Source organism: Lissotriton vulgaris, chromosome 3_2 (genome assembly GCF_964263255.1).
Source record: "Lissotriton vulgaris chromosome 3_2, aLisVul1.2, whole genome shotgun sequence".
Classification (NCBI taxonomy): Eukaryota; Metazoa; Chordata; class Amphibia; order Caudata; family Salamandridae; genus Lissotriton; species Lissotriton vulgaris.
Genome location: NC_141690.1, coordinates 60,352,666 through 60,369,911, shown reverse-complemented (window position 1 = coordinate 60,369,911; position 17,246 = coordinate 60,352,666). Strand labels below are relative to the sequence as shown.

The following is a 17,246-nucleotide window of genomic DNA, read 5'->3' as shown; positions in this document are numbered from 1 at the left end:
TACTTTGCTTTATAAAAGTAAGAGTACATTTATTAAACACTCACACCACTCAATACTATGCACCAATTTACAAATATACATAAGTTGTTGGAATTACTTTGTGACATTGCATATCATCTCCATCCCTCCCGCAGGGGGGTGGGGTCTAGTACCACCACTCCCATGTATGCACATTATCTTGCACCCCAATGCAATTAGTTGAACATAACCTGGAGCGAGGGCCCTGCGCACTGGCACCATCCCAGTGGCGTCCCCCTCATTACCTCAATAAGCATTAAACAGGATACACCTGCCTTGGTGACACATGACCCTGACTGAGCATCTCCTGCTGACCATACAGTAAGCACCTCTACATCTTATGGGCTAACAGTATGAGGTGTTAACCTAAGCGCAGCAGCAAGAATACATGTTTACACACACTTTAGAATGACCGTACTCATAACATTTGGATATCATTAGCGATGCATTGCAATTACAGCCCCTAAAGGCATCACAGATGATCACAGGATTAAGTAAATACAGTCAGACACCCTAGCAGGAGTGTCTAGCCACTTAAATCCACTTTGCTTATGACATCACCTTACAAACTGTGAAATTCAGTCCCTCCAAAAGAAATAACTTTTAGTAAATGCATTTCAAGCGACAGCAGTTGATGAATTGGCTTGTAGCTCCACCTATCTTTTCTCCTTGGAGGGAAGATCTTCACTCTGGGAATAAAGGTCATTAATCTAACCTGCCAGGGCCAGACCCTAGCCAGGGAGAGAAATATGACATTTCCGGACAACCCAAAAGCAGTACAAATATGACTTTGGACTCTGCAGAATACTCATTTCCACATCCGCTACACTGGACTTTAGTGCGTGTCTGGAATCTGTAGGCCTTGTGGAAGTCATTTTAGCCATGGGCCCCTAATCCCCATAGGGGAATAATGAAGTGAAAACACAGTAAAACACACTGACTTTCCCTGGCATGTTCCTTCCCAGGGTATAAAGCCTATTTCATGTCACCACCCAGTTCTGCATAAGTCCTGCCACACCATTCACTCTGTAGCTGCCGATTATTGTTATATTATATTACTAAGCAAGCAATCACAAGTGCAGGTCTTTTGCAGGCACTGGGGTCATGATTTGAATGGTGCATCATGTGCAGTGGCTCACGGGCCTAAAGGTTTAGAAAACTCAACAAACACCGATTATTGCTCTATTTTACTACCCAATAAGCACCCGAAGTACTTTTTGGTTGTTTTGTAACTATTGCACCTAAAGTAGCACATAGCCTAAAGCATCACTGTAATAAAATCTGTAACCTATTGGACTTTTCTGTCCACCTACAACTTCTGTTACATTCAGCGCCATTATATGGCACCTTTTCAGACTCTTTGAATGGTCTTAAAATGCTTCTGACTCTGGACACACTAACACCGTGGCAAAGGCATTCTCTTCTATAACATTAGCACTTCCGCCATTTTAAACTATGTATAAATACTTATACCCTACCATATAGCATTCCATACCAAGCTTTGGCAAAGCCGATAAGACTCGCCTGTGCAAGATATATTGGCTCTGTTGATTTTTTTGCCATATTATACAGCAGCACTAGCTTCAATGCAGCATAACTGAAAAAAAGTGCTATAATGCAGACAACACTGGCTGTGTCGTACAGTTTTTTTACATTACTTTCAGCCATTTGCAACATAGCTAAAAAACATTAGCAAAGCCAACAAATCAAACATAGGCAAGACCTATTAGTTTTGCCAATGTTTGTTGTAAAATGCAAGTGTTTGATCCATGGTATTACGGATATGGATAAGGATTTCTGTGCTTTCTTCACTAGGACATGGTCTGTCTGATTTGTTTTTTCTATATTTTCAGAGCTTTTTGAAAATGAACATGTGCGCATTGGAAAAAAAGGTGAGTAATGTTTTATACTGAAGCGACTTCTTTTGAACTATTTGTCCTAAACAGTTGGTTATAACACTAAGACATGCAATACATTAATTCACCTTCTGTTTAAATGTAAAGTTCTGCTTTCTAAAAAATCAAATATTGTATTCTGTTCATTTTTAAGAACAATTCCCTATATCAGTCAGATAGACGTTGTACAAAACAGTTAAGCTACATCAAAAGTTTGAATGATATTTTCTATTGTGGTCAAAAAGATTGGTTACAAGTAAGCTCAAGATACCAATATCTCTACTCTCCTATTGAGGAGGACTTACATCCGTTATTTATCAGTAGTTTTAGTTATATCGTAAAACATAGGGGTTTAACCAGATTATTAACATTTACACATCTAATTAACTTGCAGTTGGTGCTCTTTGAACTCATTTCCATATTCAGTTATTATCCTTACAAGATATCCACATGTAGGGAAAACACCAAATTAGTATGTAGCTCTGCAAGACTCACCTCTCTAGAATGTTCCAGGCACAAAAAATACCCATGATCCTCTTTAGAAGTGTTTTATGGTCCCTGCCTATTCTGGACTAAAGAAGCTGGTTATCTGTCTGTTCTATCAGTGTTTACTAACCTCTATCAAGTTTTGTTAGAAAGGATGGTACTGGTAACCGTCACCCCGTCCCCAGTGGCATACTTCATCTTGGGGTTCTGCCTTTGTTGATTCATGGTAGGCTGGTTGGTGGAATGGTATTTGTGTGGAAATGGAACTTAGCTCTATTGTTTGTGGGCAAAATCATGGTTAGCCCTTCTCCCTTTTTTTGAGCTGCAAGGTGTTGCAATATTACGCATGTCGTGTATCAAGAGGGAGAGAGAGGACCAGAAATCTAGTCCAAATCCCCAAAGTTATATGAAGTAAATCAAAAAAAGACTAGCTTAAACGGGAGGGGTTTTGTTACCAGAAATTATTAGTTTTGGTTAAAGGACTCAAGTATGTTTTGTCAGGGGTTAGTGGCACCTTGTGGGTGTGCTCATGAAGCCCTCACCCACCAACCTAGTTGGTGGCATGCTTCATCATCGGGCCCACCCAGTGAACAGCGGAGCAGGTATGTAGCTGAGTGTGCGGTGAAGACTGTTATGATAAATGAGATTAAAACGGCTTGGCCGTGGTCCCAGTACCCGAAGGTGAATTAGACTTTAATACCTGGGCCACCGTCAGCGGTTAAAAATAAGGCTGTGGGATGTTAGAGGCGGGTAACTAGGTTGGTGGGTGAGGGCTTCATGAGCACACCCACAAGGTGCCACTAACCCCTGACAAAACATACTTGAGTCCTTTAACCAAAATTAATAATTTCTGGTAACAAAACCCCTCCCTTTTAAGCTAGTCTTAACCGATGGGGTCAATTTCAAAGTTTTTTTATATACTGAAGATACATGGAAAAATCACTTCGGTCCACCTTATCACCACCTCCCATTCCTAGGGGGTTGGAGTACACATATTCACGTAGGGCAGATACATAATTATAGTAATATAGCACTCTTTCTTGAAGTAAGGACCAAGTTTCCAACTCCTTCTGTGTCCGAGGGCTTTGAAATTGACCCCATCGGGTGGATTTAATTTCAATAGAGGTTGACCTAAGGAATATATTGGTTGAATTGCCCTAAAGTCCTGAAGAGGCCTGAAGTGGAAAAATGGCTGAAACGCGTCGACTATATTTGAATAGGCATCAACATAAGAAAATTGAGATAGAGTAGATGCCATTATATGATATATTGTTGTTTGAGGGAGAAAATAATTTACCCTTTGAAGCTCCTATATATGTTTTGTGTTGATGACCTTTTTTCAGGGAATGTTGTGACATAATGATCATATGTCTACGTCCTTCGATTTTGAAATAATTGTGGGCCATTTAGACCAACATAATTGGTTACCATTGAATTGTCTTTTGTATTTATTGTATAAAGTGTGTTTATGTAGTTTGTATATATGTTTGGTAAAAATAAGAGGTACTAAAAAGAAAAGAATAAATAAGCCAAATAACATATAGCTTCAATATTTCTCCTACGAGTGTTCTATGTAGCTGCAAATGCATATAAGATAACAAGAGGCTTTGATCTTATTTAGATTTTTTCATTAAGACCATGACTTCAGGTTAAGAAAAGGCAATTAATGGTGTTTTTTTTCGACAACTAAATATAAAAAAAGTTTACCATAGGCATTGTTTTTTGTTTAAATCAAGATATTTATTAGAATCATCGCACCATTCCAGTGGAAAGTCGCATGACCAGCGCACGGTGCCGGCTGTAAGCTGAAAAATGACCGATTTGTGCCAATTGATATGGAGCCCGGAATATGTACGAATCGTATGATTTCCCGAATCAACGGTGACAATTTATCGTGTGGCTGTCGAACATACAGCACCATGTCGTCCGCGTACATGGAATGCAACAAAGGGCCAGTGCGAAATTGCAAACCGCGCTGGAGGTGGTTTTCCTGAAATTGTCGAGCTAAGGGATCCATGGCTAGAATAAAAAGGAGAGGGGATAGGGGGCAACCCTGCATGGTGCCTCGCGACAGAGGGAAAGGGTCAGACAAAGTGCCGGTAAGACGTAACCGGGCAGTGGTTTTAGTATATAAAAGAGTAACAGTGGCTCGAAACATTCCAGCATACCTATTCGACGCATGACTGAAAGAAAAAAGGGCCATTCAAGGGAGTCGAAGGCCTTCTCCGCATCAAGTAAAATTGCGGCGGCGGGTGTGGAAGGGTCAATACGGTGCAGTACGGTGAATAATGTACGAAGATTAAGAGAGGTGGACCTGTGTGGTACAAAGCCCGACTGCACCGGGGAGATGACAAATTCCATCAATAGTGATAGTTGGAAGGCTAGCATACTAGCGCTAAGCCCCTCCCGCCCTCCCGCCCTCCCGCCCTCGGTAGGATAAAAACCATCGAGATACCATTCCCCACTTATTGCTAGTGTGTGTGGATGACGAATTTGAGCGTTTGAAAGCATTTTAATTACTTTTAAACTTTGTCCTCTGATTTTAAAAAATTGTAATTTGCACAGAAATCCAGTGCACTTTGAAAGAACGTCGTCTTTACAAATTACACAGTGTCCCGAGGCAGAAAGCCGGGACCTGCACTTAAATATTGTTAGTCAATTTTTAAACGATATCAGGGCTCTAAAGGCATTTTGCACTTTATCACTCACCCGATTGTAGCCGAGTAAGGGCTGCTCGGGCCGCCATTTTGGGTGAGGAGAAGGTTGGAAAGCTAGCATACTAGCGCTAAGCCCCTCCCGCCCTTGGTAGGATAAAATGGCACCCTTATACAGGAGGCGCAGCGGACGGGCGCAGCGGGGGCGCTGCCGGGGCGACGAAGGCGCGCCAAAGGCAAGCCCGTCTGCGCCCGTCCGCGACAGGCTGGGACCAGGGGCCAAACCCCCTGCCCAATCCCTTTCAGGAGATACTAGACGCATTACCTCGTACTCCAGTAGCGAGCTCAGGAGTCTTAACTGCCTAGGGGTAAGAAAGGTTACAGATTGTGCTCGAATGGGACCACTTGACACTATGGGCCCTTTCTGTTGTCGAAATTGCCGATGGGGAAGTGATACAGGGATAGAAATCAGTCTGATAGATACCCCAAACCTGGCTCTTAAATGCATTTACCTCAATGCTAGATCCCTACCTAAACACACGACGGAGCTATGGGACATACTGACCAACGACAAACCTGATCTGGCTTTTATAACTGAGACCTGGCTTGACACTCACAGACTCCAGATATAGCGATAGCTCTTCCTGCGGAGTACAAAATAATTACTTTGAATAGAATGAAGAAAAGAGGCGGAGGAGTAGCTTTGCTATTTAGGGAATCCCTCACTTGCAGACAAGAAGTGATCACTCAGGCCAGCAGCCATAAAGCAATGGCGTTTTCTGTATCCAGAAACACCAATATTCTATTTGGTGGAGTGATAATTTATAATCCCCCTGCCAGCACATTAGACTTCAGCGCCCAACTCTTTACCCAAATTTTACCGGTCTATCTTAAAAACAAAAATATCTTGCTGATAGTGGACTTCAATGTACATTTTGATAGTAGTAACAACTATTTAACTAAACAACTAGTGGAGGACATGGAAATTCTACAGCTGACACAGAGAATTAATCAGCCAACACATAGGGCAGGACACATTTTGGATCTCTTGTTTTCGAATATAGAAACCATTGACATTGATGAGATTAAACCTATGATATGGACTGACCATTCTTTGATTGCGTTCACCATCAATGTGCCTACTAAACACTCCAAACCTTTGGTTTCAGTAGCAGCTCCTATAAGGAGCTGGAAAAATTTTCTGTAGAACAATTCCAGCAACACTTTACTTATGCATCCGTAGGGAACACTAACATTCATGATGAAATAGAACAGCTCCAGAACAGCATCAGGAGCGCACTGGAACACTGCTCAGCCCCTCATTCCAAACATAAACGTAGAGGCACAGTCTCAGAGAAATGGTACGGACCCGAACTAAAATCTCTAAAAAGGAAATGTACATCCTGTGAACATAAATGGAGACTTACTAAAACCCAAGAAACGAGAGCCATATACAAAAAAGAACTTGCACTTTACAATAAAGCCATCAGGAAAGCAATGAAAGAATATTTCTCACGGAGGATAACAGAAAGTAAAAATTCATCGAAAGAATTATTTAAAATAGTCAAGGAGCTATGTAGCCCTGCCAGTCTTTCACTGGATCTTATTCCCTCACAAGAGGTTTGTAACAAAATTAATGAATACTTCTGTGAAAAAATAGATACGATCTATACCTCCTTTTCCAACACCGAATCGAAACAATTACAAACCCTTGTACCACCCCTAGCTCAGGCTAGCTGTCCTACTTTTGGCCCATTCACAGAGGAGGAGGTGGCCAATACTATGTTGGAAGAAAAATCAGGCTCTCCATTGGACCCATGCCCGCACCATATTTTCTCACAATTAACACCAATAATTTGCCCGGCTGTCACCAAAGTTTTTAATTCCCTTACTAAAAAAAGCAGGGTCCGATATTAATAATCCAGCAAACTATCGGCCTATTTCTCAACTACCATATCTGTCTAAATTGATGGAGAAATTAGTCAATAGGCAGTTATCCAGTTTCTTAGAAACCAATGACTTATTGGATACTTCACAAACAGGGTTTCGGGCTAACAACTGTACCGAGACAACACTCTTAGCAGTGATGGACAACATAAGAACCAAGGTAGATCAGGGAAAAACAGTCGCCCTGATTTTATTGGACCTCTCGGCTGCATTTGATACCGTTCCACACCATCGACTCCTGGAATTCCTTGCTGCCAAGGCCATCCGGGAAAACGCATTAGGGTGGCTGCAGTCTTTTCTGCAAGACAGAACACAGTCAGTACGGATGGGTGATTTTGTTTCCCCTCCCCGGAACATCAAGTATCGGGTCCCACAGGGGGCCTCATTGAGTCCAACCCTATTTAATGTGTTTGCTCCTCACTTGTTGAGATAGGGAGAAAGTGGGGTGTCGAGATCTGTTCTTATGCAGACGACACCCAGCTGATGATTACACTGGATGAAGAAGATGAACCTAAGGACAGATTATTGAGCTGTCTAATTGAACTAGCCAACTGGATGCACAACCATTGCCTTAAGCTAAACGCAGATACAGCTGAAGTACTGCTGTTTGGTAGACATACACAGCTATGGCACAACAACTAGTGGCCCACAACCCTGGGCACCGCTCCCAGTCCAGCAACAACGGCCAATAATTTAGGTGTAACTTTAGATAACACCCTGAGCATGAAAGCTCACGTATCAACAATCTGTGGCAAAGGCTTTGCTATACTTAAGATGCTCCGGCGAGTTTTCCCATGGATCCCTACTGAGTGTAGGAAAATACTGGTCCAATCCTTATTAATGAGCAGGCTGGATTATGGAAACTCTCTGTTCGTGGGAATGGCCGACTACCTCTTTTCTAAACTACAAATCGTACAGAACGCTGCAGCGAAGGCGATCTGTAATAAGAAAAAGTATGATCTAGCCAAAAGTTGCCTGCGTGAGCTTCACTGGCTACCAATGAGGCAGAGAGCCACGTTTAAACTGCTGTGCTTAACGCATAGAGCTCTGCACAATTCTGGCCCTCACATCCTAAAAAACAAAATCAGATTTTACGCTCCTTCCAGGAACTTGCGATCCCGCACGGCAGCCAGAGCAAGAAATGCTCGTGTGAAAACAGCTAGGATGGGTGGACGGGCGTTTTCCCACCTGGCGGCAAATAGCTGGAATGAGCTGCCTATGGAACTTCGATTAACTGACTGTTATTTGTCCTTTAGAAGACAATTAAAAACATTTCTTTTCCCCAAATCTGATTAAATTATAATCATGACCCTGTTATTTGCCAACCACCCACTTCTGTCATAATAGCGCCGTGATATCCTATTTAGGATGATTGTTTGCGCTCTACAAGTACCTTTGACATTGACATTGACATTGACATAGTCTAATGGCGATGACTTTGGCTAAGATCTTGTAGTCCAAATTTAACAAGGACAGTGGCCTGTACGAGCAGCATTGTATAGGATCTTTCCCGGGTTTGGGCAGTAAAATGATCACTGCTTCACGAAATGTCTGTGGGAGGATACCCACTTCCAAGGCCTCAGCATAGACCTCGACCAAGCGCGGCACCAGTAGGTCCTTGTATGCTTTATAAAACTCAGCTGAAAAGCCGTCAAGCCCAGTTGCAGAGGACGCGCGCAGGGCATCAATCGCCACCACGAAACTGTCCGAGGTGATGGGGGTCAGAAGGAACTCCTGCATGTACCACTCCAGATACACCAGAGCCACCTCGGATAAGTAATCTTCCTGACCGCTGGGATCCCTGGAGAGGCGTGAATAATAAAGGGTCTTATAATAATGACAAACAACTCACTAACCGCGGGGGTAGAATGAATGAGGGAGCCGTCCAGTCCTGTCATAGAGATGATATACGTGGGGCCCCTGGGGGGGCGTAGCGTGTTGGCCAATTAGCGGCCCGGACGTTCACCCTCCCCATACTGCCGCGCCACTCATTGTTTATAAAGAAACAATAGTTCCCTATCAGCCGTGTCCCGAAATTCGACACATAATTCCAAACGGTGGGCGGCAAGAGAGTCAGAGGGAGAGGTGAGCAATTCGAGATCTGCTGCTGCAATTTTCTTCTCGATCTGATCCAAAGTAGAACGCAGATCGCGAAGGACTCCGGCATGTTTAGAAATGCAGACACCCCTTATTTAAGCTTTAAAGCCCTCCCGTAAGACCGCCCACGGGTCGACAGAGCCAGTGTTTAGGTCAAAATAATTTTCTATAGCCTGTCTGACTTGCTCTCTGAAAGCGGAGACCATCAAGGCGGGGAAAGCGACACTGCCGTTCATAACACCCCTCAGGGGAATAAATAGCTGTAGAAGAACTGGGGAGTGATCGGAAAGAGTGCGAGGGAGAGTCTGGACCGATCCTAACCAGCCAGCAACTCTGGGGGAGACCAGCCAATAATCAATTCTGGTCCAGGTGTTGTGAAACTCAGAGTAATCGGTGAAGGCAGGATGTTGTGCGTGTAGATGGGATTCTATGTCTACTAAGGAATATGGTGCGCAAATCTCACGAAGGGCTAGTCTGGCATGCGGCTTGGAGTGAAAGCAGTGCTGTCCCTAGAATGGTCCAAAAGAAGGTTAAAGTCCCCACCCAGGATCAAGAGCCCAGTGTCCACAGCGAGGAGGCGAGACAACAGGGAGTGATAGAATGAAGGGGAGCCTGTGACTATCAAGAACCAGCCTTCGGGGTCCCATTGTGTGGCATAGTGTGCAAACTGAATTCTTTTGTGTGCAAAAATGGCAACGCCTCTTGAATATGAGCAGTAGGTAGAGAAGAACCTGTGTGGGCCCTATCCGGAATCTATTGAGTTAGCGCCCGTGTCAGCCAAGTGGGTCTCCTGCATAAAGAGGATATCAGTCTTATGTTGTGCTAAATAATTCAAAACCTGTCGACGTTTCCTATTAATATTCAGGCCACGCACATTCCAAGTTAATAGCAAAAGCCCAGAAAGGCCAGGCACATTTCCTAACTGTACCATATATACTGTAACAAAAAAGGGAAGTCCGTGTAAACATGCATCACATCATCTAAAGCAAACCTCATCTTCTGCAAACTGAAATATCCATAATTAACCAAAACAAACCCCCCCTCCACACCCCACCCACCCTCTCACTACCCAGAAAGAGGAGCACCCTAACATCACATCCCAAAAAACAAACCATGGAGGTATTCACTATGGGGCATGGCGAAGCCACGCCAGTCGGGCAGATCAGCAATCAAACAACAGAATAAGCGGATAACAGTTAAGCATGCGAAAGAGCCTAAGACAATGAAACTCTGCAAGTGCCAATGAACAATAAAAAAACTGCACTCAGCCATTCCCTGTCTGGGAGAAAAGGTCCACGCTGGATTCTGACGTCTGCAGTGGAGGGGAATGGGACCTTGGGCCACTCGACGCCCCACTTTTATTGTTCTTGAAGTCTTGAAAGAACTCCTGTGCAGCATGCGGAGTGTCGAAGATCCTTGGCCTGCCGTCAATGTCCACCTTGAGACGAGCTGGATAAAGCATGCTGTATCGGAGCCCCAGATTTCTAAGCATGGCCGTGACACTTTGATACTTGCGCCTGGCCTCCTGCACCATGACCGTGAAGTCCGGAAAGAAGGAAAAACTGCATCCCTGCCACTGGATCTCGCCCTTCTCGCGGGCCGCTCGGAGGGCAGTGTCACGATCACGGAAGTTCATAAGTCTTGCGACAATTGGTCTGGGAGGTAAACCTGGTTTGGGGCGAGGGCCAAAGCCTTGGGTGAAGGATTCCCTGCTAAACAGGTCGGAAAGAAGCTGCTCCACGAATGAGTCTAGTCGACCAGTGGCTGTCGTCTCCGGTACGCTGAGAATGCGTATGTTGTTGCGGCGCCCCCGAGCCTCCAAATCTTCGTTCTTTATAGCCACTTCCTTAAGGATCTACACGACCCTCTCCAGCCGCTTCAGAGAGGAGGAGGCCCCATCTTCAATATCCGAAACTCTAGATTCAACCAAGATTCAATCAACCAAGACGCGCCTTGTTCCTTCCTACAGCGCCATGAAGCCTCCGGGCGTACGAGCGCTCAACAAATGACAGTTAACATTAACATTAACATTAACATTAACATTAACATCAAGCCTGCGATCGTGGCCCTGGACCTTTGCATTCATGTCAGTAAGTTTCTTATCAAGGTCATCGAACCGGGCATCAAGGGCCTTGAAGCCCGCTCTAATTTTGGCTAGCATGGCAGCGGCCAGGGGGACTGAGTAGGTCGCGTCCTGAGGGGGTGCAGTCTCCGCGGCCGAGTCCGCTGCGGGGTCCGACGTGGCACCCGGCATCTTTTCAAATTGGAGCTTGGGCTGCCTAGGGTCTTTCTTGACCATTGTGGCAAGCAAGTGGGTGAAGCAGAATTGCGAGGAAGATGACCAATACTGAGCTCCTCAAGTAGGACACGCGTGGCGGAAGGTGCAGCCAGGCAAGATGGCACGTGCAGGAGCAAACAACTAATCTTAGTGCAGGAGCATGGCTGCCCACGTGGGCAATGCTGCAGGCACAGTCAAAGTCACTGTGAAATCCAGGCCCCCAAGCAAACAGTAAACGAGTAGAAGCAGGAGCGCCACCAGAAACAGCAGGAAGGCGGGACCAGTATAGGGCCAGAGGGGATCGTAGCTGCGGTGTAAATGTGGCAGAACGGCCAGGAGAGAATCATGTGGCACTCGTAATGGCTAAAAACGGGCAGCAGTCTCCCGGTTGCAGGATGGACAAAGAGCACAGCAACCCAACAGGCAGGACCAGAAAAGAATGTAGGCCCATCAAACAGGGACGGACGCATATCAGGAAGTCCATGCGGCCACCAGTACAGCCGGGTGATCGGGCCTACAGGTGTGTCCCAGAGAGGCACCAAACCGGAAGGAAGGGGGGCCTGGGTAGGCACCGAGGGGGGGGGGAGCACAACCACCCACCACCCCAAGTCCACCACCAATCCCCGACCCCCACCCCAACCCCGGATCACCTCCCCCGAAGCCAGCACCAATGTCTGGCCTATTCCCCTACTCGAGGCCCCGGCTTTGCAGCGCGGCAGGCCCGAAGGCCAAGAGGTCCGCACTAGCACTCAGCACTCAGCAGCGGGGGCCGGGCAGTAGAGAGGTGACCGGGTAGCAGGCTGCGAGAGCAGGACCTAAGGCAGCAGGAGCAGGAAAAGCGATCTGGCAGGGGGTGGCAAAGGGCAAAGACTCACCCCGTCTCCGGCGGCACCGCAATGAAGTCTGATAGGCCCAGGCCGGGACCCGGTGGCATGGGGCGCCGGTGGAGTCCCACAGAGTGTCCCAGCAGCTACGGCGGCATCAATCACCGGCACAGAGCCTCGCGATCACAGCGGGACTGTGCAGGCGCGTAGAGAGGCTCCCTCACTACAGGACGAAGGCTGCTGAAATCGCCCGACCGGCGGAACTCTAGTCGGGTGCGGCCATCTTGGTCACCTCCGTAGCCACGCCCCCAAGTGTGTCTGAGACTGTTCATATGAGAGTCAGCAGAATTTCTATTAGGGTGAACAGAGTGGGTATGAAGATGTGCAGGGTGGGAGAGTAAGAATAAAAAATGTATAGAATGTTTAATTGTGTGCAAAGCATGTGTCTTTAAGTATGGCAAAAGATTTTAATGAATGGTATGGCTAACCTCCCCCAACAGCCAGTGCGAGGTACCCTCCTGAGACAAAGAAAGGACACCTTAAAATCATCATTGTCTTGCCTATTGGGAGCATGTTCAAAATTCCACACTACCTGCTAGATATGTTGGGAGAAGGAAAAGGAAAAAATACAAATCACAGTTAAAAGAGCAAAACATATGTTCCAATCCATTTTTCTAAGTGTAAAGGCACATTTATTACTTGTTATCCATTAAGAATTTGAGGAAACATAATAAAACAAGCATTTGCAATGCAATTGGTCTCGCATTCACGCAAGTTTGAGCTATTGGCATTGTAAATGACAATGGCTTTTATTTATGTCTTAAAACCAAAACATAAACATAAATAAAAGGCATTGTCATTTACAATGGCAATAGCTCAAACTCGCGTGAATGCGAGACCTATTGCACTGCAAATGCTTGTTTTTAGAGTGCTGTGCTTTTCACAAGCGCTACTGCCAACTTGTTAACAGTAGTCCACATATAAGGTCCCAAAGGCGAGACCTATTGGCTATATCAATGCTTGTACTGCATATGCTTGCAAAAGGTAATCAAAAAATATGTAGCCATCGCACAAGCTTGTCATGGCATACTGTTTGAATGCTGAACTTCAATAACATCGTTCACCCAGACTCTTCAAAGACAGAAGTAATGATTAATTATTATTGTATGGGGGGCTCGACTGAGCCTATTGGCCATGTGTGATGCTTTGAAACTATCCTTGTGAAAGAATACTACAGGAGCCACTCAAAAGCAAGTGAAACTATATCCACTTACATGATGTGGAAGACTAACCACCTATTCAGTGGAGCCTTCTCATTTTAAGTTCAGCAGAGAGATAGTAAAGAGTTCTCTTTCCAGATTTATGTAAAACGCTCTGTTGCCTGTGTGGCTGGGTCTGCGCTATATAAATACTACAAATAAATAAATATTAAAAGACATTGCTTTGTCTCTTTCAGGTTGATGTCAAACAATTAGCAAACCTCTATATAACGGAACCAATGCTAATGATCACAACGAAAAAGATTTAGATTTTGTTTTATCTCAAATAGGCTAATTACATTAAAAACACACACACACAAAGCAGCACAGGTACAGAATGAGGGACGAATCCATGCATCTTTCTCATGAAGAACAAAGTATTGGTTTCATGGTAGCACATGCATCTCAAAGATTTGTGGCCTACTGCAGATGGTTTTTAATGTAGGACCTCATCTAGGATTGCTTGTGAGTTCTGCAAATAAAATACTTCACAGTTGCCAGAACTGGTGAAAAAAAACCACATTCTCTTGCATTCAACACCTTCAGGATGGATGACTCTTTGCTACTGACGTCCATCTGCAGATGTGACAACAGCACTGTATTTCTGTCCAGTATTTATTATGTTTGTATGTTTCCACATACCAAGCAATGACTGCTCTTTGTTTGGAAAAACCTAATAGACCTTAAAGTTGGCTGCGCGCGCACACTCGCACTTGAACACTGCTCCACTCTTAGTTAACAGGCGCACATTCTGAGACGCCACAAAGAAAATGCAACCCTCCGTCGTTTTTGAATAAGCTGAACATGTTTAAGGGCTTTCATGCTGGTTCTTATCCAGGAATGTCATTAGAAAGAGACCTTTCAAGAGAGGAGTCTGCTGAACTCGGCGATGACAGCAGCCGATAGCATTTCAATGACGGAACAGAATGCTTTGAACACTGTTCTTACATATTACACAAACCAGATCATTTGCTTACAGAGTACGTTTACCTCTATAAGCCAGACTCAAACAAGCCTATGTCGAGCCGGCGCTGGGGAGCCTCAAGCTGCTGCAGCGGGCCCTGACATCTTTAATCCGGTATGCAGACAAAATATCGATATTTAAATATCGATATACCATAATATCGAAGTTTAAATATCGAAGGGACATAATATACAAGGTAAGTTATATCGATAGATTTAATATCGATATAAGTAATATCGAAGTTTTAAATATCGATGTTAGTAATATCGATGTTAATAATTTCGATGTTACTAATATCGATTTTTAAATTATTTTGTGTATATTATTATGTATTTATTATGTTTTTAATATATTTTTGTGTAATTTAATTACATTTTGTATTTTAGTACTGTAGCGGGTTATGGGTTTATAGGGGAATAGGGTGGGAAGTAATTTAATTATGTTAAATTATTATTAATTAGTAGGAATTATAAATTAATTTTAATTAATTGGTAATTATTTTTAATTAATTTGTAATTCATTTTAATTAATTGATTAATTGATAATTATGTTCTCTAGCGGGTTGTGGGTTTATAGGGGAATAGGGTGGGAAGTAATTTAATTATGTTAAATTAATTATTAATTAGTAGTAATTATAAATTTATTTTAATTAATTGATAATTATTTTTAATTAATTGGTAATTAATTTTAATTAATTGATTAATTGATCATTATGTTCTGTAGCAGATTGTGGGTTTATAGGGGAATAGGGTGGTAAGTAATTTAAATGTAATTAAGTAAAAATGTTTTAGTAATTAATTGTTTTGTTAATTATATATTTGTTAATTAATTTTTAATTGGTAATTAAATAATATTAAATGGAATTTTGTAATTAATTTTTTTAGTTAAACATATTTTGCTAATCATCTTTTTAATAATTATGTATTATTTGTAAATGGTTTATATTTATTTAATAGTTACGTTTTTTATTATAAAAAAAATACATTTATTTATAAGTATGTTATTTTTACCCCTACGCTATCCAACACTTTCCCTACTGGAGCACTCTCTGGAGTTGGAATAGTAATTGTTACCCCTACGCTATCCAACACTTTCCCTACAGTTGCACTCTTTGGCGTTGGAATAGTAACTGTTACCCCTACGCTATCCAACATTTTCCCTACTGTTGCACTCTCTGGAGTTGGAATAGTAATTGTTACCCCTACGCTATCCAACACTTTCCCTACTGTTGCACTCTCTGGAGTTGGAATAGTAATTTCTACCCTTACGCTATCCAACACTTTCCCTACTGTTCTGCTCTCTGGAATGGGAATAGTAATTGTTACCCCTACGCTATCCAACACTTTCCCTACTGTTGCACACTCTGGAGTGGGAATAGTAATTGTTCCCCCTACCCTATCCAATACTTTCCCTACTGTTGCACTCTCTGGAGTTGGAATAGTAATTGTTACTCCTACGCTATCCAACACTTTCTCTACTGTTGCACTCTCTGGAGTGGAATAGTAATTTTTACCCGTAGGCTATCCAAAATTTCTTAAAAGTTTTTTTATTTGTTTTACATTTTTATTGTTATTTATATTATTATTTGATGTATATACATTTATTTGTAATTTATTATATTTTCAGCTATTTATAAGTTTTTAAAATAATTTATTAGAGGTATTATTAATGAAGTATATACTATGTATTATTATTATTAGTTTTCTATTACATTATTTATTAATTTTGAATATTATAATATATGTTTAACTATGTTTATTACATTTATAAGTATTATTTTGTTAATATTACATTTTTTTAATAAAAAAAACAATATTTTTTCAAAAACGATATTTTTGACATCGATATTTTTGGGGGTATATTTTTGTACTTAACTTGTTAGAGATAGGATCTCGATATTAATGTAATCGATATTTTTGTTGCGATATTTTTGTAGGTAGATATTTTTGTAGTCGATATTTTGTCATAGATTCCTTTAATCCACCTTGTGTCCCAGCGAGGGCGCAGCACACGTCACGAAGAGCTGACGCTGCTTTTCTAGCACTTGTCCGACCTGTCCCGTCACCTCATCGTCCACAATAACCACCTGGGTGGCAGGGAGACTGACGAAGGGCACCCGGCACGGCTCAGACATCTCTGTTTGCAGCCTCCAGACTTTGCTATACTGCTCGCATTATTTTACAGTGTCTTTAATGACAAAGGAAAGTGAAAGCGAGCCATGTGCACGTTGTAGCCACGCCGTGAGCTTGCACATTGGCTGTCTGGGCGCAAGCTCAAAGAGACGCTCGTACGGCAGCAAGGCCAGCGTGACGGCGGTCGCCTGTGGCGAGAGGTACACAGGGCACCCTGTGAGCTCTGGGGACATGCTGCAGGGCTTCGCGCTGAAGCATGGCGGAACAACGGTAAGGAATGCAGGGCGAGAGTAGCTGTATGGAGAGGACGTCAGGGGATGAAATGTTCTGATGCAAAGCCTTAGTCCTGGGGGGGGGAAGGAAACGAAGTGTGTAGTCGTGGAGGAATATGGTGGGGGTTAGCAGATGGCGCATGGCCGGCTGACACTGGAGGGGGTGCAAGGACAGCTGGGGATTGTAGATTTAATTACACGCTGGCCACACATGTTAACGTCAGTGCGGGGCACACAGACAGGAGCTGTGCACGCGTATGGTGCCAGCTGGAGTTGTAATAACGCCGCAAGCCGTACACGTGCACATCTCATGTCTTGCGGTACGCGCGCACAGGTCCTGTTCCACTTCCGACTTCAAGTCGGCTACAATAGATCTCGCCGATAGCGACAGCGCTTTGCACTGCGTCGCTAGGCGAGACC

The 17,246-nt window shown here is 43.5% G+C and overlaps 1 protein-coding gene across 2 annotated transcripts in view; it reads left to right on the top strand.

Moving 5' to 3' along the window:
- Positions 1 to 17,246, top strand: part of TBC1D19 (TBC1 domain family member 19) — a 989,099-nt gene that overhangs the window by 446,901 nt on the left and 524,952 nt on the right. For both annotated transcript variants that reach the window (XM_086964506.1, XM_086964505.1), the window contains exon 10: positions 1,872 to 1,910. In XM_086964506.1, coding sequence (XP_086820632.1) covers positions 1,872 to 1,910 — 39 coding nt within the window. The remainder of the gene's footprint in view (positions 1 to 1,871; positions 1,911 to 17,246) is intronic.